We start from the raw sequence: 22,232 nt of genomic DNA, 5'->3' as shown, positions 1-22,232 counted from the left end.
TTCTGGGATCGTGGGAATCCCACAAGATCAGTCAAATAAAATAAATAACCAAATACATGGAAGGTGTTTCCTGGTTAACATTTTCTCCAAGCCAAAAATGTTGCCAGTGTAGTGTTGAACGTTTAATGATGATTCCTTTACATTTGATTGAGCTATTTGTGGACATTTTATACAGTGTGAATGTCAGTTCCCCTCACTTAAGCGCCGCCTAGTGGCCACGGATGAGGAGGAGTATGATGACAGTGATGATGAAGACACCTCCATGGTTACCAAGACAACCAAACTGACCAAACAGATGCTTTATTACATCACAGACAGCGATCGATTTCAGCCGCCCAGGAAGCGACCAAGGTACATATACCTGTATTGTATTCAGCTTCTGTTTTTGACCTAATATTTTTGTGAAGTTAGTCAAGTTGCCTTATTGTGACACATCTTCGGAAGATGCTCTAAGGTTTGTTTGGAAGGGAGGATATCTTACTGGATTTCAGCTCCAGAAGTAATATTATTATATAACCTTCATTTTCCTCTATGCTGTAATTCTTCAAACATTTTGCATGTTTGCAAGGCGTTTATTCAAGCATGTTCTAACCACATTATTCTGCTTAGACTGATAAAATTTTAATTTTTATGATGCCCTGAAACTCGTTAAACCAACCAATATATTTTTGTCTCCACAGTCAATTCAAAAATTGCTCTGAAATTTGCTCTTTCACATGTGAAAAAATTGAGGAATTAGAGTACATTTTTTCATATAATATTTCATGACAAAATAATGTTGATAAAGTAGAATTGTGTTGAAAGGTAGAAAAACTCATGTGAAATTGCAGGATGATTTGATGGGTTTACATGTACTTGTAATTAGTTACCAGAAAAAATTCATTATACTGCGAATTGTGGTGATTTAATTTCTCATTTTCTCATCTAAATAGACTTAAAGTTTGTTTTTTCAACCCTCCAATTTCTCCATGGTTTAGACTTGTCACAAGAACATACAGACTGGTGAGGCTGAAATCTACCACTCCAGAGGAATTATATGATAAAAAGGTAGGAAACCCACCTGGCTTTGGAAAATCTGTTGTTGACAGTATCCTAAAAAAAATGTTCACATGCATGCGTATTTACATGACAAAATATAACCAGCCTGTCAACTCGCTCTATATGGTCTTTAACTGAATCTCAGTCAACAGCTGTAACAGTACTGACAGTCTCATTGTCTGGTCATCCCATTAAGTTGTTGCTGAACATTATAGATAAACTGTGAGGAGTACGGAGAAGCATTGGCCCTGGCGCGGACCTACGGCCTGGACTGTGACAAGGTGTACCAGAGACAGTGGAGGAAAGCACCTGTGTCTGTGGCATCCATACAAGACTACCTGGTAATCTGCTTTGCTGAAAATACGTAACTGTGAATCAAAATTAATTTTTATCTGTTTTTTTGGTCTGAAGATTTTTGCAGTTTAATCAGAAGTAATCTTTTTTAGGTTTCCTTTGGAATGTTTGCATGATGTGGAACTGATTAGCTCATTGGATTAAACTTTTTTTCCTCCCTGCATCCAGTTGGCCCTTGAAGATCTAGGGCCCAAATCAAGCTCTTAGTTGTGGCTTTAAAACAGCACATTGGGCATCCATTATTTATTTATTTATTTGAATGGTGTTTTACACTGTACTCAAGAATATTTCACTTATACGCCGGCGGCCAGCATCATGGTGGGTGCAAACGGGGCAGAACCCAGGGGAAACCCACGACCATACGCAGGTTGCTAACAGACCTTCCCACGTACGGCCGGAGAGGAAGCCAGCATGGGCTGGACTTGAACTCACAGCGACTGCATTGGTGAGAGGCTCCTGAGTCATTACACTGCGCTAATGCGCTAACCAGCTGCCACGAAGGTGCCTGTTGGGCCTCCGTGGCTGAGTGGTTAACATGTTCGTGCAGTGCATTGACCCAGAAGTCCAACTGTGCTGTTTTCCTCTACGTATATGGGATGTTTTACTAGCAAATGGACGCCTATAGGTTACCACTGGGATCTGCCAGGTTTCCTCCTGCCATAATGCTGCCTCCCGTTGTATAGGTGAAATATTCTTGACTACTGCATAAAACACAAATTAAATAAATAAATCAAGTAAATTAGACAGGACTTTTTTCACAACCTGGCAAATGGCAGAGGCTTGATCTGGGCACTGGGTTGTACAGGTGGAAATAATTCTTGACTTAAGCTTACTCAGCTAATATAACAGATTGAACAAAAGTGCCAAGGTATTGTGGTAACATCATGTTAATATTGTTTATTATTAGAGTAAAATCAGCAAACGGTCCTGGGTTCTCCATGAGTGCTTGGAGAGAGTGCCAGAGAACATAGATGCCATGAAGGAGTTGCTGGAGTACGGATTGAGGGGCACAGATCTCCAGGCCCTTATCTCCATAGGCAAGGGAGAGGATGGGGGCAGGTAGGAGAGCCTCATAGCTAATAGAATATACTTAGTATATTCTTACTTACTTAAACAGAGTAGTTATTTCCATCAAGGAACATTAGATGGTATACCAGGGAGATTTTTTACCTGTTATGTTTAACAGTGTAACCTGAATGTCCTGTCCTGTGTGACCTGGATGTGCTGTCTTCTTTGATCAGGTTCATCCTGTGTGACCTGGATGTGCTGTCTTCTTTGATCAGGTTCATCCTGTGTGACCTGGATGTGCTGTCTTCTTTGATCAGGTTCTCCCTGTGTGACCAGAATGTGCTTTCTTGTTTGATCAGGTTCTCCCTGTGTAACCTGGATGTGCTGTCTTGTTTGATCAGGTTTATCCTGTGTGACCTTGATGTGCTGTCTTGTTTGATCAGGTTCATCCTGTGTGACCTGGATGTGCTGTCTTGTTTGATCAGGTTCATCCTGTGTGACCAGGATGTGCTGTCTTGTTTGATCAGGTTCATCCTGAGTGACCAGGATGTGCTGTCTTGTTTGATCTGATTCACCCTGTGTGACCTGGATGTGCTGTCTTGTTTGATCATGTTCATCTTGTGTGATCTGGATGTGCAGTTTTGTTTGATCAGGTTCATATTGTGCGACATGAATGTGCTGTCATGTTTGATCAGGCTCACCCTGTGTGACCAGAATGTGCTTTCTTGTTTGATCAGGTTCTCCCTGTGTGACTCTGTTGTGCTGTCTTGTTTGATCAGGTTCTCCCTGTGTGACCAGATTGTGCTTTCTTGTTTGATCAGTTTTATCCTGTGTGACCTGGATGTGCTGTCTTGTTTGATCAGGTTCTCCCTGTGTGACCAGAATGTGCTTTTTTGTTTGATCAGGTTCTCCCTGTGTAACCTGGATGTGCTTTTTTGTTTGATCAGGTTCTCCCTGTGTGACCTGGATGTGCTGTCTTGTTTGATCATGTTCATCTTGTGTGATCTGGATGTGCAGTTTTGTTTGATCAGGTTCATATTGTGCGACATGAATGTGCTGTCATGTTTGATCAGGCTCACCCTGTGTGACCAGAATGTGCTTTCTTGTTTGATCAGGTTCTCCCTGTGTGACTCTGTTGTGCTGTCTTGTTTGATCAGGTTCTCCCTGTGTGACCAGAATGTGCTTTCTTGTTTGATCAGGTTCATCCTGTGTGACCAGGATGTGCTGTCTTGTTTGATCTGGTTCATCCTGTGTGACCTGGATGTGCTCTTTTGCTTGATCAGATTTATCCTGTGTGATATTGATCTGCAGGTTTGTTGATCAAGTTCATCTTTTGTGACCTGGACCGTGTGTTGTGTTTGATCAGATTCATCCTGTGTGGTGTGGATTATGTGCTGTGTCGTGATCTGCTGTTTTCTTTGATCAAGTTCATCTTTTGTGACCTGGGCCTTGTGCTATGCTTGATCAGGTTTAGCCTGTGTGGTGTGGATCGTGTGCTATGTTAGATCAGCCTCATACTGAGTCACCTGGATATTTCTGTCTCAGTTGTGCGTAATTAGGTTCACCCAGTTTGATGTGTTTAACAAAGTTTGTCCTGTGTAATGCATATCTGCTTTTTTTTGTTTGATCAGGTTTATCCTGTGTGGCCTGGATCTTGTCCTATATTTGATCAGGTTTATCCTGTGTGACCTGGAGCTTGTGCTATATTTGATCAGGTTTATCCTGTGTGACCCGGATCTTGTGCTATATTTGATCAGGTTTATCCTGTGTGACTTGGAGGAGGAGTATGAAGACCTGTATGGAGAGGAAGATGAAGACCAGCAGCAGCAGAGACGAGAGCGACTCAATGCTCGGAGAGAAGAACTGCTAAAACAGGTGGACTACAACAGGTAAACACAGGTTCACACATTCTGATTTGTTGTATTGACTTGTCAGATTTCATCAGTGTGTCCATTCAGTGGGATTTGTCAAATACTTTACATTGTATGAAATAACAATGTCCCATTTTTATGAAATAGCAATGTCCCATTTTTATGAAATAGCAATGTCCCATTATATATTAGTATATAATGACTAATTGTAGGGGCGGCTTACTTTGCCTTCGGTAAGGCGTCTCAGTGAAGCAGTATTAGATAAAATGGCAGTGGAAATCCGTCTTGTGGATGCATATTACGTGCAGTGTAAGGATTTCCTTCATCGTCATGTGACTGAAAAATTGTTAAGTACGACGTTAAACCCAAAGCACTCACTCACTCTGTACTTTTGTGAGGCTTGCTGTAGCCACATGTAATCTAACAAACATGTTCAAAACTTTATATTAGAATTAAATTGGTTCAAGCATGTTCCCTCCACCCATATAGCTTACTGTTGTGATATAAGTTTAGTATTCTTGAGCACAGTAGAAAACACTACTGAAATAAGTAGATAAATACAGCTATTAACAGAATTTTACATATGATGTAATGGTATTACCCTTCCTTGTGATCAAAGAGAAAATGTGTGTTTCTGGTTTATACAGTGAAGGTGATTCTTAGTAAATGATATATTCTTGTACTGGTACACTGTAAAGGTGTCTTCTGTTGTGATTTTGTGAATGATTTTATATAAAGTGTCAAGGCTAAGAGAATGCGTGATGGACTGATCATTTGTTTGGTTTCAGTCTCAGTCTGGAGCAGAAGCAGCTGTGCAAGGACAGACTGAAGCTGTTACAGTACCTAGATAGACTCAATACATATGAGGTGAGTGTTTCTGTACTTAGATATAGTCAGATATCATAATCTGTCAGTGTGGACATGTTTCTCTCCACAGCTTATATTATAAGTTTTCAATTCTGATAATACAGCAAAAAAATCAATCAATATATACACATGCAAACTCTAACCAACCCATACCAATTGAGTAGCAGTTGATTCTGAGCTGAGTGGTAATTTCAACACGATCGGTTGTCATTCCTAAATTTTTGTTGACATGCGATACAACAAACTCCTCTAGCTCATTCCTGTCAGGTTATGACATTTCCTTGTCTGGCACGCAGTTCCTGTGGATTTTATGTTTTCACATTATTGTGTAATGATACAAGTGGTAAAAACTGGAGAATAAAAGAACACAGCACAGCACAGTTTCTCAGGTTGTAACACGTTGATAAGTACCAATCAGTGTTTTACCAACAAGTTCAAAGAAAAGCTGTGGCCAATCGGTCATAAACCAGTCAACAACTGGAGCAGGCTGGTATCATCCAATGTGGAAATCTCCAGTGACCAACTGGTGCATGACAGTTTAGGAACCTTCCCCAATTATTAGGAACCTTCCCCAATTATTAGGAACCTTCCCCAATTATGGTTTTGTATCTAATCGTTAAACACGAATTAGTTAAAACATATGTGGTTTAACCAGTTGGTTTATTTTGTGCTTTTCGCTAGAGTTACACGCTTCATATCACATGTTAGACCTGCCTCAAAACGTGAACAGAACACGAAATTGTTTGTGTATTAATACACCAAGAGTGTATTGTGATGTCATAAGTCCTAAACAGTAAACCATTGTTAATTATACCCACACCATTGAAATCAACAACGCAGAGCTCTGGTGACCAGGCGGAAATCCTCATTACAAGCAAGACATCCAATTATCCCCACATGCTTTATTTCAAGTTTAGCTTCCTTTTCAGTATTGGTTAAATTAACCTAATTTTGAGTTGGTGTTGAGTCATTCACAGGACGGCATTGTCTTTGAGGCCTTCGCGGGTCAGGGTACATAAAGTTGTTTCTGCTCAACAGTGATCAGATAAAATCATTGCTTCCTACCGTTAACATACTTTTTACCAGCAAATTCAGCACAATGATAAACCTTCTAATAGGAATTGTGAACAGTCCAGTATCAGTGGACAAACTGAAATATGAGAGAGCAAAAAGACTGCCAGCAGTGGTAATGGCGGGACTGTTCAGTACAACGGGCAGGATATTGAGAAACAGCCACGGTTCAAGAGGAAGAGGAGTGCCATATTCCACCAGGCGGCTTTCTTGTTTGATCGTAACATGGACGCTCTGTTAGCTGTCGTCAGCATACGTAATTCCATGAACGCTTAATGCAGATCCAAGGGACATTTTCAGCAATGGGGCCAGATCTTATGGGGCCAGTACTGATACTGTACTGTGTCTTGTGTATATTGTTTTTGTCAATTTTGCTGTAGAATTTGCTGTAATTGATTGCCTGTGTTCATGTATGATAAACCTATATTCAAGTGATTTAAGTTGTGTGTACCTTAGTGAGAATGTTTGCTGCTCAAATTAATCATAAAGGGATACATGAAAACTCTTGCTTTTTGTTTCTTAATGCGTAGTATTTGATGTGGCCTAACATGTAAGACTACAAAATAGCCTATCAGCTTTCTTCTTGGGGTGTAAAAATGGCTTTGACCTGCAGTTTTCAGAAATTAAGTAGCTGGCTGTGGTGATGTCAACAATGATAGCTATCGAAACAACTTTGTTGGGTGGAGAGCTCAAAGTGGGGGGAACTAAGCGGGTCCGAGATTCCCAGTGTGCTCAGTGATGACATCATTTTCGAATATTTCTGACCAATGATGTAAAATAGGAATAAAATAGAGGGGCTATTAAGTAACATGAAATATGCCTCAAAAAAGATTTGGACATTACAGTCTTTTAAAACCATACTCTTTTTAAAACCATACTCTTTTTATTTTTAAAAGCATACTCTTTTTAAAACCATACTCTTCATTTTATAGTACCTCATTATTTACCCTGTAAATATTCAGAGGCTTATGTTTATTTATGTGTTGGTGCTATTTTTTCTTGTTTACAGCTGATATTAGGAGGAAAGAATGCAGCTGAGATGAGATTTGACCACAAGTTTTTTGAGAAGTTTCGCGCCCAGAATATTGTGGAAGCAGCCGTGGATTACGCAAGGGTACTGATGTTTGTTGATTTATGTGCTACATTTAGTTTTTAGGACATACTCATTATTTCAAGGTTTTGATGCAACACAGTTGGTGAAAGAAGGCCATCAGCCATAGAGCCTTTGAGCTAGGATCACTAGAGGTACTGAATTACGCTTATCTGGCCGGGTAAACTTAAAATAATTCAAGTCATTTAGTTTATGTGTTTTTTTTATCTGGTTAATCCAGTAAAATTTAAAATATTTAATACGAATGGTAATCCATTCATTCTGAATGAATCGAAGTCAAATGCTTCTTATCTTCTGAAACTAGTTTAAATATTGGATACATTTGTGCAAATATTATCCAAACGGCAGCCTGTTACCCCTTACTGTCAGACCTGAACCTTGCTTCTTATCACACCTGATTTACAGATGAGTGATGACAAAGCAGTGGATATCCTCTTCACTTTCCATGGCAAAGATCTACGAGAGCACAGGTGTGTGAACAAAGGCATGCTTCTAGAGCTGCAAGCCACATCAACTCCATCTGATCTGGTACATCAAAAATACATCAAATGTATTTGGTATATATTTGGTGTTTAGGACAACACTTTAGAATTCTTTACTGTGATGACTACAGTGAGGTTTATGTATGAAGGAAATCAGAGTTCCCGGACTAAACCACCAACCGTCATGATGTACTGGCACCTGACAAACTTCCTGGTTTAGTCTCAACCAAAGTAACAGGTGTTGGGTTGAAACACAAAGCCTCACTGGTCAAGGCCTGATAGTCACAGTGAGCCAGTGGACAAACTTCCGGATTTAGTATCAATCAAAGTAAGAGGTGTTGGGTTGAAACACAAAGCCTCACTGGTCAAGGCCTGATAGTCACAGTGAGCCAGTGCATTAACCGTCTGAACCAGCAAGTGCCAGGATATATGGGTGAAATCAATCAGGGGAGACCACTGTACCTCACCAAGAAGATGGCAATCCTGCCGACTTACAAAGCCGAACCAGCAAAAGCTGGAGCCATCAGATCGCTTGGCCTAGCATTATTCAGTGCCATGCTGGCTTCCTCTCTGGGCATATGCAGGATGGTCTTCCAGCAACTTGTGCACGGTTGTTGGTTTCCCCAGGGCTCTGTCTGGTTTCATCCCACCATAATGCTGGCAGCCGTCGTATAAGTGAAATATTCTTGAGTACAGCATGAAACATCAATCAAATAAATAAATAAATCATTCACTTCTACACAAATTATGGTTATGTAAAACTGTGTTGAAACATGAATAAATCACATTAGCTAGTTGTTATATTGGGGTAGTACATGCCTGCGAGCACTGTAAACTACATATATCATCTGTACCATACTTTTATGTTTCAGGCTGGCAATTCTGTCAAATTTTCCGGAAACTACCTCACCATTGGAGTACAAAATCCTGTTACCAGAGATTGGGTAAGGCTGTGGAATTCCATGATGAAGTAGAGTCTTACTGAACGTAGTTACTAGAGGAAACAAGCTAATCTGTAATGTAGCCATATTTGATAAGCATGTTACTGTTGTTGTCTCACCCTATACACAATCTGGTGTACATTTGGTTTAGTGTAGTAGAATACTTTATCAGAATTTGATGTAATGTAGCAGAATATTGTATCAGAATGTGAAAAGCCAGCTCATGCTGAATATGGCTTTAAAACACCAATCAAATAAATACATGTAAATAAATGTAAAAAGTCCTTCTTTCTGTCTTTAGTTGAAAGTGTCTCTGTCATCTGTGTCCATGTCTGCATGGGTTATATCTTCATTTGTTTTCCAAGTGTGATTTTAATTTTTTGTGGATTCATAGATAAATGAGAACTTCGTGGCGAGAAAAATGCCTTTAACACTGATTTGAGAGAAAGTGTGGTGTGTAAGGCTATCGTTGTATATACACAGGGATGGTGCTGTGGAGGCTGATGTGTGGAAGGAGGACCAGTGGAGAGAAGAGGACTGGTGTGAACAGGTGCCCTGCAGGTAAAGGTGATGATATATCTGAAAAGTTGGTGATGTTAGGGGGAAAGTGTGTTTATTTCATACATCATTATATTTACTCTGTACTCCACAATATTTCACTTATATGACGACAACCAGCATTATACTGGGATGATCATCCATAGATTGCTGCAGACCTGTCCACATATATGTATCCCCAAGAGGAAGCCAGCATGGACAGGACTGTAACTTACAGAGATCATATTGATGGTGAGAGGCTTATTGTGCTATTGTGTTCTTGTGCTGCAGTAACATTCTAGGCTCTATTCTTAATTAGAGAATAAAAGCTCAAAACTGCAGGAAGATTACAAAGATGATGTAACAGTTGAGAAGGTATTTTGTATTTTCTTACATCTGTGCACCACATGAGAAAAATCTTTTTAGCTATTTCTACAAATATTTTTATGACAGTGTTTTTTCTACTTTGTTTGCAGGAATGCAATTGATCTTGTCTCAGAGGACCTTGGTGCATTTCTCTATGAAGACAACCAAGACTACAAAAACTTCAGGTAAGTTGCCAAATGCAATTCTCTTTCTGATTGTACAGGTACTATGCAACATACAAATCATATACAGTTTGAAAGAACATTTCTGGACTGTAATAGTGAAGGAAGTAGCCAGAGCGTTCCATTTTCTTTATTGCAGAAAGGATGTATATGTAGGGCTAGTATTTAAAGTCTTTTCCCATATACTCTTTCAGATGGCTACTAGGGCTGTAAGAGAAATTGTTGTGTGATTGATTTCACATGCTGATGTTATTTGTTGTTGATGCTCGGTGGTCTGCTCTGTTGTTGTATGTTGTGTACAGTATTGACTGTTGTATGTGGTGTACAGTAATGACCGTTGTATGTGATGTACAGTAATGACTGTTGTATGTGGTGTACAATAATGATTCTTATATGTGTTATACTATAATGACTGTTGTATGTGGTGTACATTAATGACAGTTGTATGTGGTGTACAATAATGACTCTTTTATGTGGTGACTGTTGTATGCTGTATGCAGTAATGACTGATGTGTGTTGTGTACAGTAATGACTCTTGTATGTGGTGTACAGTAATGACTCTTGCAGTGTATGCAGTGTACAAGAGTGACTCTAGTATGTTGTGTGCAGTAATGACTGTTATATGTTGTGTGCAGTAATGACTGTTATATGTTGTGTACAGGAGTGACTTGTATGTTGTGTACTGGAGTGACTTGTATGTTGTGTGCAGTAATGACTGTTATATGTTGTGTGTAATGACTGTTATATGTTGTGTGCAGTAATGACTGTTATATGTTGTGTACAGGAGTGACTTGTATGTTGTGTACAGGAGTGACTTGTATGTTGTGTGCAGGAATGACTGTTGTGTGTTGTGTGCAGTGATGACTGTTGTGTGTTGTATGCAGTGATGACTGTTGTGTGTTGTGTGCAATTATGACTGTTGTATGTTGTGTACAGGTATGACTTGTACATGTATGTTGTGCACAGGAATGACCTGTTGTCGTGTGCAGTAGTGACTGTTATTTGTTGTGTAAGGGAAAGACTTGATGTATGTTGTGTACAGGAGTGACTGTTGTTGTATGTTGTGTACAGGAGTGACTGCTGTGTACACTAATGACTGTTGTGTGTTCTGTGCAAGAGTGACTTGCTGTATGTTATGTATTGGAATGACTGTTGTATGTTGTGTACAGTAATGACTTGTGTGTTGTGTGCAGTAATGACTTGTTGTGTGCAGTAATGACTTGTATGTTGTGTATAGGAATGACTTGCTGTATGTTGTGTATTGGAATGACTGTTGTATGTTTTGTATAGGAATGACTTGCTGTATGTTGTGTGCAGGAATGACTGTTGTCTGTGGTGTACAGGAATGACTGCTGTGTACACTAAGGACTGTGGTATGCTCCACAGAAGACTGACAGTTGTATATTGTGTGCAGGACAGAGAAGATCAGTGATGTCCTGCTGACAGAGTGGTATGACTATCGTGCCTGTGAGATCGAGATGTTGGCTTGTCAAGTAGACAACTCCCTACAGCTTGTGAGGCTGGCCATGGAAAGAGGCGTACAAGTAAGACAGCTGAAATAAGGGGAAATAACTGTCTGTATTTGCCTGTCTCAATCTCTGATGGGCTTTTGGCATCCTAGATAAGTTCAGATGGTTCACATGTACAAAAGCTAACATGGTACATGTAAGCGCATCACATAGCCTGAGGAACATAAACTCTGAACATTAGACAGGCATTATACTTTCTCAGACAAAACACAAGCTCAGTCTGTTTGTCACATGTTTTTTTGAAATTTATACATTTTTTATGTTTTCTTCTGGTCATGCGTAATGAGTTATTGTTATATATGCAGAACCTTACAGATTTGTATGATGACCTGGTTACCATGGAGACGATGGTGTATGAATGTGGGCTGGAAGAAGGTGTGGTTTTTGAAGAACTTCGCACGATGACAAATCTACAGAAGCTTCTGCTTCTTCTCTCCAAGGTAAAACATACAGGTTTCTCCATTGTGTAATCACGCTGATGCTGGTCATGGTTTAATCATCTATACAGCTTTGTCCTGTGTCTTTGTCTATATGTATACCATAAGGGACAGACTATTGATGGGGGGCAGTGGGAATAGCACCCCCCCCCAAAAAAACAACCTGAGTGATATTCAAACAGTTTGTCTCTAGATGTCAGAAAATGTTCCACCTAACATCATGACCATTTTAGAAAGCTGGCATGCAGAGAATGGATTAGAATCATTAATTACCCAAGCTAATCCTGCATAGCTTTCTGTGCAATCATTATATGTAATTCCTTTGCACCGTCTTTTACATTTTGATGCATAAATCAACCGTAAAGTAATGTCATTTATGTCTCACATGGGACAAGGGTTTTTTGCCAAGGGTTGGTGGTTTACCCTGGTCGTATGGTTTCCAGCGATCCATAAGACTGACCACCAGTGTCTATATTCCTATGTATCGTGTAAGTACAGCATCCCATCACTGAATTTCCCACCTGCTGTAGTCACCTGTGGATATGTACAGTAAGAACGTGCGTCGCTGGATGGTGCCATTCCTGGAGCGGTGTGATGCCAAATCCCCGGGGTCATATAGCTCCCTGCTTGGACAGTACATCGTTGTCACCTCCAAGGCTGACCTTTCCTGTGTCTCCAAGCTGTTTGAGCTGTCTAAACCAGGGGTAAGGCAATTTGCCTGTTACTAAAGCCATAAAGTGCTGCATTTGTTTGTTCACCTCTTTAACAGTGCTATATAACAGTGCCGATGTTGTAGAACCACCTAGTGCTGCATCAGTATACATGTACATGTATTGGTACAGCTGAATGTATATACACGTATGTACATATAGGTAGGTACATTTATGTGCCACATGTATGAATATTGAATAAACTCTGAAAACCTCTTTCTGTATCGTACAGGGATGTAAATTTTCAGCTGATCAGCTGATTTCAGGGGTAGTCTGCATTTTCAAAGTATCCAATCTTTGACCAAAATGTTCAAAAATACTTGTTTTGCTAATGGGGGGAGAAATTCATGTTATTTGGATGGAAAACATTCTTATCACTGATCATTTAACATTGATAATGATACTTATTAAGTTAATTAATGTATAATTTACCAAAACTTTTGCTCTTGTCAGGATGACAGCAGATTAGGCTGATGAAAGTTTTGTTGGAGAGTTCATTTGCTTCATGTAGCTCCATGATAAATTTCTCTCCTGAAATTTTTTATTTCCACCTGATCATAATAATAGATGTACATGAAGAAGTAGTATTTCGAATTGATGTATTTATTGTTTAAATTGATGTACATGCGGCTTATCTAATCCCACAGAGAAAAATCTGAGGAACAGGTTAGCACATTCCCTGCAATACTACATGTACACTTCTAAACACGGTATGGACTATAAATCCAGAAGTGTTGGTGACGGGTTATGTTTTAATATAGGTCAGGAAAAATCCCATGTTTCATGAAGCTTTAAGATTATAGTCAACTTGAGTGTTATGTTTGATATCAAAGTATTTGAATCTGCCTGTGGAATCTAGACTGGTGTGAGAGTGAAATGGGTACACTTTACATGTACGTTCTTTTCTGTCTGTCTCAGGTGAGTAAGCCAGTAATCAGGGATCACATCAACATGATGTCCATGGCACTGGATGCAGTCTACACAACAGACAGGTAAGGCTGGGTCATGTAGAAACAGGCCAGTAAAGAATATTGTTGGATGTTGGATGTAAAACATCATGAGAATTTGACATAATATTTCAGCTTTAAGGAAGGCACTTTAATGAAGCTCCCTTAGCTAAGTACATGTAAATCTTAAGTTACCATGACACCACAGTTACAGAAATACATGTATGAGGTGCGCTAAATGGCTAAAAGCTACTTTATCACTAAATACGCTTCATGAAACTAGCCCCAGAGCTGTTTTGTGGGTGTTATTTAAGGTAATATTATCTGTTCTATCAGTCTTACATAAGGTAATTCTTACGTGTGTTTCAATTACGTAATACAAAGGTGTATTGTCAGCCTTATACAGTTTACATTCATGTACTAATATATATATTTTTGCTTTGAGTTAAGAGTTCCCCATTGCTTTTGCAATTATCTGCTCAAAATGTACCTCATGAATTTAGATTTTGTTTGTTTTTTTTTTTTGTGACAGAGATGATCAGCTTAAGCTTGCTACTTTCATTTTTGAATGCCTTCCTAACAAGACAAAAGGGTAAGTGCTATATATTCGTAAGCATTGCCTTGTGCACCATAATGCATATGTTTCTAGTGGTTTGAGCAACATGTATGTCAATGTTCACAACACAGCAAAACAGCCATACTTTTGTTGGAAATGGGTAAAACTGCCCAAAACTTGAACTTGGTCTTGGTGCTGACAGGTATCATGTTACAATTCAGACTAATTAACTGTTTCGTCGTGTTGAAGCTGTGTACCAACTTTCAGTCCAATATGATAAACTGTTTGGGAAAAACATTGAGAAAACTGATTTGTGGTGGACTGACAGAAGATGTGTAAACCTGCAGTCCACTCCTGTACTGTTTGAGTAGTAGTCATTTATGGTGATGGTATGGTTCAAAAATGCCAGGATTTTGCTGCGTATCTGTTTGCTCTGTACTGTATAAAAGATGCCTGACTGATTTGAAATATTTTTGGTATTTTTAGTAAAACTGAAACTCCCGAGGAGATTCGTCTGAACAAATTGGTTGATGAGCTGGAACGACATCTGAGGTATGGTAGTTCTCCATCTCAGGTATAGTAGTAAGACATCTGAGGTATAGTAGTTCTCCATCTCAGGTATAGTAGTGAGACATCTGAGGTATGGTAGTTCTCCATCTCAGGTATAGTAGTGAAACATCTGAGGTATGGTAGTTCTCCATCTCAGGTATAGTAGTGAGACATCTGAGGTATGGTAGTTCTCCATCTCAGGTATAGTAGTGAGACATCTGAGGTATGGTAGTTCTCCATCTCAGGTATAATAGTGAGACATCTGAGGTATGGTAGTTCTCCATCTCAGGTATAGTAGTGAAACGTCTGAGGTATGGTAGTTCTCCATCTCAGGTATAGTAGTGAGACATCTGAGGTATGGTAGTTCTCCATCTCAGGTATAGTAGTGAAACATCTGAGGTATGGTAGTTCTCCATCTCAGGTATAGTAGTGAGACATCTGAGGTATGGTAGTTCTCCATCTCAGTATAGTAGTGAGGTTCCCAGCTGTGTTTGGGTCTTGTCTTCAGTTAATACTAGATTCCTAGGTGTTAGGTTCATAAAGCACTGCGTTATGCGCATGTAGCAGTGTAAGCTATGCCAAAGGGCTGTAGGTATAGTCTGGCAAAAATGTCACAGCATTATTAGATTTCATGGACTGCTACAGCTTAGTTTGTGGTAAACATTCAGCCATAAGTGGGAACTTTTTAGCATTTTTTTTCTTGCTTTTTTATGAAGACCATCTGGCTTTGTATGAAGACATCCACCATGACTTTGTAAGAAGATGGTGTACTTAATGTACTATTCCCATTTCTGTTTCTCTTGGTTTGTTTTGTCATATCTCTTTATGAGAATTGAATGTGACAAGATAGATGAGGCACATTAGTATAGTGTTTGTATGACCTGGATACATTTGTTCTTCAGAGCTGCCAAAATTCTGGAGCAGTACGGACTGAAGCAGTCTCTGAAGCTCATCAAACAAACACAGGTAATATTAGATCTTCATTTTTCACCTAAAACTTATGATTTTTGATTTGAAGATCTGATGGCTTTGTGGCGTTCATTTACATAACAGATGCAATGTTTGTGGATGGAAGTGCTCTATGTTTATTTGAAGAACCAATGGTTACAGTACATGTGTGCGTTTGGTTTGCTGTTATAGAGTGATCCAGAAGAAACTAAAAACCTGATGGTGAAATTGACGAGAATGGCAGGAAGAAGGTAATCATTAAATTTCCCTTTATCCCTTAATCTGGCTACAGTGAAGATGTAGTGTGATGGTTGTGTCACACGTTCAGCACAGCTGAAAATTGAATATGTGCTCAACTAGTGGGAAATACCAAGTGTGGGTTCAAACCTGTCCTTGGACAGGATTTGTAGATTCTCTGCTCTCATTGTTTGAGTGCCTAATGTTCGTTGAAGACTTTCACAAGCATGTTATTCATAGGTGTACATCACATGTGGGAAAAATTTGTCGGGAACTTGCCTACGGTCTCACTACTATTATATCAGTGAAAACTTCTTGAGTGTGACAGTCATTAACAGTAAAATAAGAACTGGTAAATAAATGAAACAATTCACAATTGTCAGTGTGTGTAGCATACATGCCTCCAGATCAATCTGAATTTATCACTTGTGAAAAGTGGTAATGCAGATGTCTGTGGTGTTTTAACAGGACCCCTGCCCTGACAGAGAATGAGTACTGGGGCTTGCTGGATGATGTACAGATACTACAGACACAGGTGTACAAGTGTATCACACAGCAGCTCTGTCTACAGGTAACACAACAAACATGTGTATAGGTGTGTCACACAGCAGCTCCTTCCACAGGTAACACAACCTACAGGTGTACAGGTGTGTCACACAGCAGCTCTGTCTGTAGTTAACACAACCTACAGGTGTACAGGTGTGTCACACAGCAGCTCTGTCTGTAGTTAACACAACCTACAGGTGTACAGGTGTGTCACACAGCAGCTCTGTTTGTAGTTAACACAACTTACAGGTATACAGGTGTGTCACACAGCAGCTCTGTCTGTAGTTAACACAACCTACAGGTGTACAGGTGTGTCACACAGCAGCTCTGTCTAGAGGTAACACAACCTACAGGTGTACAATTGTATCACACAGCAGCTCTGTCTACAGGTAACACAACAAACATGTGTCTAGGTGTGTCACACAGCAGCTGCTTCCACAGGTAACACAACCTACAGGTGTACAATTATATCACACAGCAGCTCTGTCTACAGTTCACACAACCTACAGGTGTACAGGTGTGTCACACAGCAGCTCTGTCTACAGTTAACACAACCTACAGGTGTACAATTATATCACACAGCAGCTCTGTCTACAGGTAACACAACCTACAGGTGTACAGGTGTGTCGCACAGCAGCTCTGTCTAGAGGTAACACAACCTACAGGTGTACAATTGTATCACACAGCAGCTCTGTCTACAGGTAACACAACAAACATGTGTCTAGGTGTGTCACACAGCAGCTCCTTCCACAGGTAACACAACCTACAGGTGTACAATTATATCACACAGCAGCTCTGTCTACAGGTAACACAACCTACAGGTGTACAGGTGTGTCGCACAGCAGCTCTGTCTACAGGTAACACAACCTACAGGTGTACAAGTGTATCACACAGCAGCTCTGTCTAGAGGTAACACAACCTACAGGTGTACAATTGTACCACACAGCAGCTCTGTCTACAGGTAACACAACCTACAGGTGTACAGGTGTGTCACAGCAGCTCTATCTAGAGGTAACACAACCTACAGGTGTATAGGTGTGTCACACAGCAGCTCCTTCCACAGGTAACACAACGTACAGGTGTATAGGTGTGTCACACAGCAGCTCCTTCCACAGGTAACACAACCTACAGGTGTACAATTATATCACACAGCAGCTCTGTCTAGAGGTAACACAACCTACAGGTATACAGGTGTGTCACACAGCAGCTCTGTCTGCAGTTAACACAACCTACAGGTGTACAGGTGTGTCACACAGCAGCTCTGTCTAGAGGTAACACAACCTACAGGTGTACACACAGCAGCTCTGTCTACATGTAACACAACCTACAGGTGTACAATTGTATCACACAGCAGCTCTGTCTACAGGTAACACAACCTACAGGTGTACAGGTGTGTCGCACAGCAGCTCTGTCTGCAGTTAACACAACCTACAGGTGTAAAAGTGTATCATACGGCAGCTCTGTCTACAGGCCATACAAGGTGAAACTACAGTCTTTCCTGGTACAAAGGCTCTAGTAAGAACCTAACTCAGCTGTGTGACGATACATAAATTATTCATGAATTATGATGTTTTTTGCTATCTTTGTAAATCTAGAAAGATTGAACTGAGTGATATGAATTCAAGTACAACTTCCACTGATGATATGTGCCTATCAATGAATGTGCCTATACAGAAATTCTGTTGGTGTTCACCCTTCCTTCTGAGACATTTAGGTGAACCTACTTTAGGTGAACAAGCATCCCTATAGATAACTAACCGGAGCTTTTTTCTGTCAGATTTATGCAGAGAGTTTACTATGCTCAAGCAAACTACAGACCATTAATCTGGTAGGGGAGCTGATGGAGAGAAGTGCTACAGAGAAATGGCAATCCAAGACCTTCCATGGCAAGCTAACATATCAGACGTCCATAGAGCTGGTGATACGAGCGGCGCGGGAGTACTTTGACAGCTCTGCTAATCTTACAGACCCCTGTATGGATCTGGCAAGGTACTGGTGTATGCCAAATCATTGAGTGCAAGGTACTGGTGTATGCCAAATCATGGATTGCAAGGTACTGGTGTATGCCAAATCATGGATTGCAAGGTACTGGTGTATGCCAAATCATTGAGTGCAAGGTACTGGTGTATGCATTATCATTGATTGCAAGGTACTGGTGTATGCCAAATCATGGATTTGCAAGGTACTGGTATATGCCAAATCATGGATTGCAAGGCACTGGTGTATGCCAAATCATGGATTGCAAGGTATTGGTGTATGCCAAATCATGGATTGCGAGGTACTGGTGTATGCCAAATCATGGATTGCAAGGTACTGGTGTATGCCAAATCATGGATTGCAAGGTACTGGTGTATGCCAAATCATGGATTGCAAAATAGCTGTGTAGACCTGTTAGATAGTTGCTTGAAGATGTTGAAGCTAACACATTGGTCAAACAACTCTGTATTGAAAGCAAAACAGATGACATACACCAACAAGAAAATATCACAAACTAGTGATATTTACTGACAAGAAAATATCACTTGGATAACAAAATCCTTCACTTGTAGAAGATGACACACGTGTAAATTCTTTGTAAATGTGTTTGTGAAAAATTAAACTCAAGATGTGTATTTTCGGAGAAGTGGCAACCTGAAACCTACGGTGAGAATTTACTCTGCTTTACCTATTTACCTGTACATGTACTTTATGTTGTGTTACCACAGAGCTTGTCTACACCTAATTCGGGACTCCCCACCACAGATACAAGTGGAACTAGACCTCATCTCTTCTTTGGCCCTGCTGGATGACTTTGGGGTCTCTATTCTTCCCCTGCAAGGTGAGTTCCTGGTCCCCTGTTTAACGTCACGCTCTTAGCTTACACGCAGTGTACGTATAAACCACATATGGAAGGTGTAATGTTTGTGGAACAGGCGGCTGATTACAGGTTAATTACAGGTATGAAGGCTGTTGTGTGTGTGAGCTTGGTTCCACATGTTTTTTTGGTTAAATCTATGATTTTGTGTCCTGTAGTGTAGGGTAGCATACATGTAGTGGAAACGGTTATATGCAGTCCTTCAAAATGATTTTCTCTGGTCTGGTATGCTCGATTCATAAACCTGAGCACTGTGTTACAGATGAAATGAATAAATGACGCATCAAATATAAATGGTTCTCTAGTGCAGCTTAGAATTGTAAGTTAGGTTGTCTTTTGGAGTTGGAAAAATGGACCCATTTGATCAGTTAAAACCTGTACACTGATGTTATGAACTCCGCCTTTAAACAGTGTATTATATTTTTTTTAGTATCAGTGTCTGACCTACATTTTCAAATCAGGAGATCGTTTTTGTTTACGTTATAGCCTGCCCTGTAATTTAGTGGAGCATTCTAGAGGCTTCAGTGTTCATGAGTGTAGTGTCATTGTAAATAGAGTGTACATCCTGGAAATATGTATCGGAGTTGTAAACATGTTTACCATCAAACCATCCAGAATTTTGGTTACGTTATAAATGTGAGCAACGGAGCTATGAAGCTCAATTATTCATGTCCACTTGAGAGCAGTCATTTATTCAAGTCTGTTTGAGAGCGGTCAAATTTACTGTCATTCACTATGAAGGAATTTGCTGGGTTTGGAGATACCAACTTTCACGCCATTCCACATTCGTCATTTGTTCTCCATTTTCAGCACAGAACACTTTGTGAGCTTGTGTTTCACCACTTGCTATTTTTTGAGACGTTATTTTGAGACGCTCCTTGTCTCTTTCTGTGATTATGCACCCTTCATCCCAGTTTACCCTGAAAGTGACTGTGTATTTTTATGAGGATGGAACATACATTGCCAGGTCGGCATCATGGATGCCACTGTCAACTTGTCCGCCCTGAGAGGTTACACCTTCACTGGCAGTTGAGGAATAAACCATTGTCAGCTTTCCATACCGGCATTGTCATCCTCTATCGGTTGATTGAGGAATTCCTCTTGACTGTGGATTCAGCATTTACATGGACTGACTGGCCTTTGGAAGCTGGAGTATTCCTTCCAGATTTAGTTGTGTCATCATTAAGAGACTATATATTTTTGTAATTATTTGTATTGTGTTGTATATTATTGCCAGTGGTGTTATTTGTTTATTTTGTGCATATATATATATTGAACTTATCTCAGGTGTCTTCGTGTTTTTTTTTTGATCTTGTGTAAGCCTGGCAGTGATCTGAGAGTTGAACAAGCCAGTTGTTTCTCATCTTTTCTCTCTGGTAGTGGTGTCCTTACGCTGAGCATATCTCAAGATCATTGTCTTAAAATCTAGTTGTGGATTAGAGACACAGTCACGGTAAGATGACTAAAATAACATGGCTGTTTTGATATGACCCTACTATTTCTTTCTCCCTTATTGCAGTACGACTGAGCAAGGATCGCTTATCACTGGTTGCCCAGAGTGTGGAGACCCGAGCTAACGCTTACAAACAGTCAGAGAAGGTGAGTGCAGACCTCTTCTGTATTATCATGATGTATGCCCAGTCAGATGTTTGTCAGGTACAATGAAGGAAAGCAGTAGATGAAGAACAAAGCCACATTATTTACAATACTAATCAAATTTTGGAGGCCTGGACACCATAGATGTATAAAAAACTCAAGAGCAAAGCTGCTCACGCATACCATTCTTTGATAATTCTTCAGTTTGTACACCTTTCAGGAAGAACATTTAAGCAGTGTTTTATTCTGAACAAGATTGTGATAGGGTATGGAAATGTATGGTGTCAGTAATCCTCATGTTGGGTGAGATGTCAGCCCAGTCCAATATGAAGGTTACTGGCACCGTATATGTCCGTATCCTATCACTGAGTAACCATGTAACAAATTCATCCTACAAAGACCCATCAGTTCAGTGCAGGAGACTGATGTATAGGTAAATCGCTTCAACGATGTATTCACAACCCAACAAAAGGAGGTAAGCTATTCAGAAGACACATTTGACATCTTCTGCAGGATTCTAAAATATATCTGTACCCCACATGACAATTATCCAGTGAAAAGCAGAGTATTTTGTCTGATGCGGGATAAATATTTTTACATGTACAGGTAAAATGGTTATCCATCATGTCAGAAATTTATCGTAAATCTTCATAGTTTCTTCTGCTCATTGCAGTTGCTGAGGTTAGGTCACCTATTGAGAATTCCTGGAGAGACTCAGGTGGATAAAGATGGACAGGTGCTCCATCTGGTGGTCAACACTGCTATCAAGGTGAGATAACTCCATGGAATAGGCTACACGTTGACTTACCAATGCCTTGTTCTAGTTGTGAAGATTTTATACATTCCACATATATTGTATTCTCTGCCTTACTTCAACCTTTATAAAATATTGCTATATGTACATTTACGATTGATATATAAATGAGGTTGGTCTTTTAAAGTGGGTCAGATTATCAGTAATAGGATTAAAATCTTTTGGAAAGAGAATAACAAATTTGATTATGTCATTTAGATCTATTTAGCTTTATAGACCGCCATTTACCTTATGTCCTGTAAATAAACATGTTCAGTAGTATGCCTCTTCATGAAGATGTGTTTTTTTGATTATCACAGAGTTCCTTTTATGTTAAAATATTTGCATCTATCGGTCACCAACTGTTGTGTATGCTGCCTTAGCCAGTCTCTGGTGACATTTCCCAGTGTTCTCTGCTGTGCCTCAGGTCAATAACATACTCTGGCTTAACACCTTCACTGTTACAGAACAAGGATTACACATTTGCGTATGAAATATGTGAATCTCTGATGAATGACAATTACGACCCTATCTGGCCGGCCTGTCGTGACCTGGCGGAACAGGTGGACTTCAGAGACATACGAGCAAAGTAAGCAACTTGGACATATACTCAGTCTTAACCAGTTGGTTGATTCAACTTGTTTCATATTTAATAATAATAATAATAATTGTTTAATTATAATTTGTTTATAAATATTACCT

General features: G+C 39.9%; 1 protein-coding gene across 1 annotated transcript in view; it reads left to right on the top strand.

The window, feature by feature from the left end:
- Nucleotides 1-22,232, top strand: part of LOC135472433 (NBAS subunit of NRZ tethering complex-like) — a 60,244-nt gene that overhangs the window by 9,996 nt on the left and 28,016 nt on the right. Inside the window, exons 14-38 of the mRNA XM_064751933.1 lie at nt 176-351; nt 978-1,047; nt 1,254-1,379; nt 2,300-2,451; nt 4,158-4,289; nt 5,060-5,138; nt 7,219-7,323; nt 7,726-7,790; nt 8,675-8,746; nt 9,227-9,304; nt 9,757-9,831; nt 11,243-11,372; nt 11,663-11,797; nt 12,325-12,498; nt 13,423-13,496; nt 13,984-14,043; nt 14,494-14,559; nt 15,459-15,522; nt 15,697-15,755; nt 16,210-16,312; nt 18,065-18,276; nt 18,993-19,105; nt 20,661-20,740; nt 21,411-21,506; nt 21,998-22,119. Of these exons, the coding sequence (XP_064608003.1) occupies nt 176-351; nt 978-1,047; nt 1,254-1,379; nt 2,300-2,451; nt 4,158-4,289; nt 5,060-5,138; nt 7,219-7,323; nt 7,726-7,790; nt 8,675-8,746; nt 9,227-9,304; nt 9,757-9,831; nt 11,243-11,372; nt 11,663-11,797; nt 12,325-12,498; nt 13,423-13,496; nt 13,984-14,043; nt 14,494-14,559; nt 15,459-15,522; nt 15,697-15,755; nt 16,210-16,312; nt 18,065-18,276; nt 18,993-19,105; nt 20,661-20,740; nt 21,411-21,506; nt 21,998-22,119 (2,618 nt within the window). The remainder of the gene's footprint in view (nt 1-175; nt 352-977; nt 1,048-1,253; nt 1,380-2,299; nt 2,452-4,157; nt 4,290-5,059; nt 5,139-7,218; nt 7,324-7,725; nt 7,791-8,674; nt 8,747-9,226; nt 9,305-9,756; nt 9,832-11,242; nt 11,373-11,662; nt 11,798-12,324; nt 12,499-13,422; nt 13,497-13,983; nt 14,044-14,493; nt 14,560-15,458; nt 15,523-15,696; nt 15,756-16,209; nt 16,313-18,064; nt 18,277-18,992; nt 19,106-20,660; nt 20,741-21,410; nt 21,507-21,997; nt 22,120-22,232) is intronic.

This window comes from Liolophura sinensis, chromosome 8, assembly GCF_032854445.1.
Source record: "Liolophura sinensis isolate JHLJ2023 chromosome 8, CUHK_Ljap_v2, whole genome shotgun sequence".
In the NCBI taxonomy this organism is placed as follows: domain Eukaryota; kingdom Metazoa; phylum Mollusca; class Polyplacophora; order Chitonida; family Chitonidae; genus Liolophura; species Liolophura sinensis.
The sequence above is the reverse complement of the archived record's forward strand: the minus strand, read 5'-3'. Positions and strand labels throughout refer to the sequence as shown.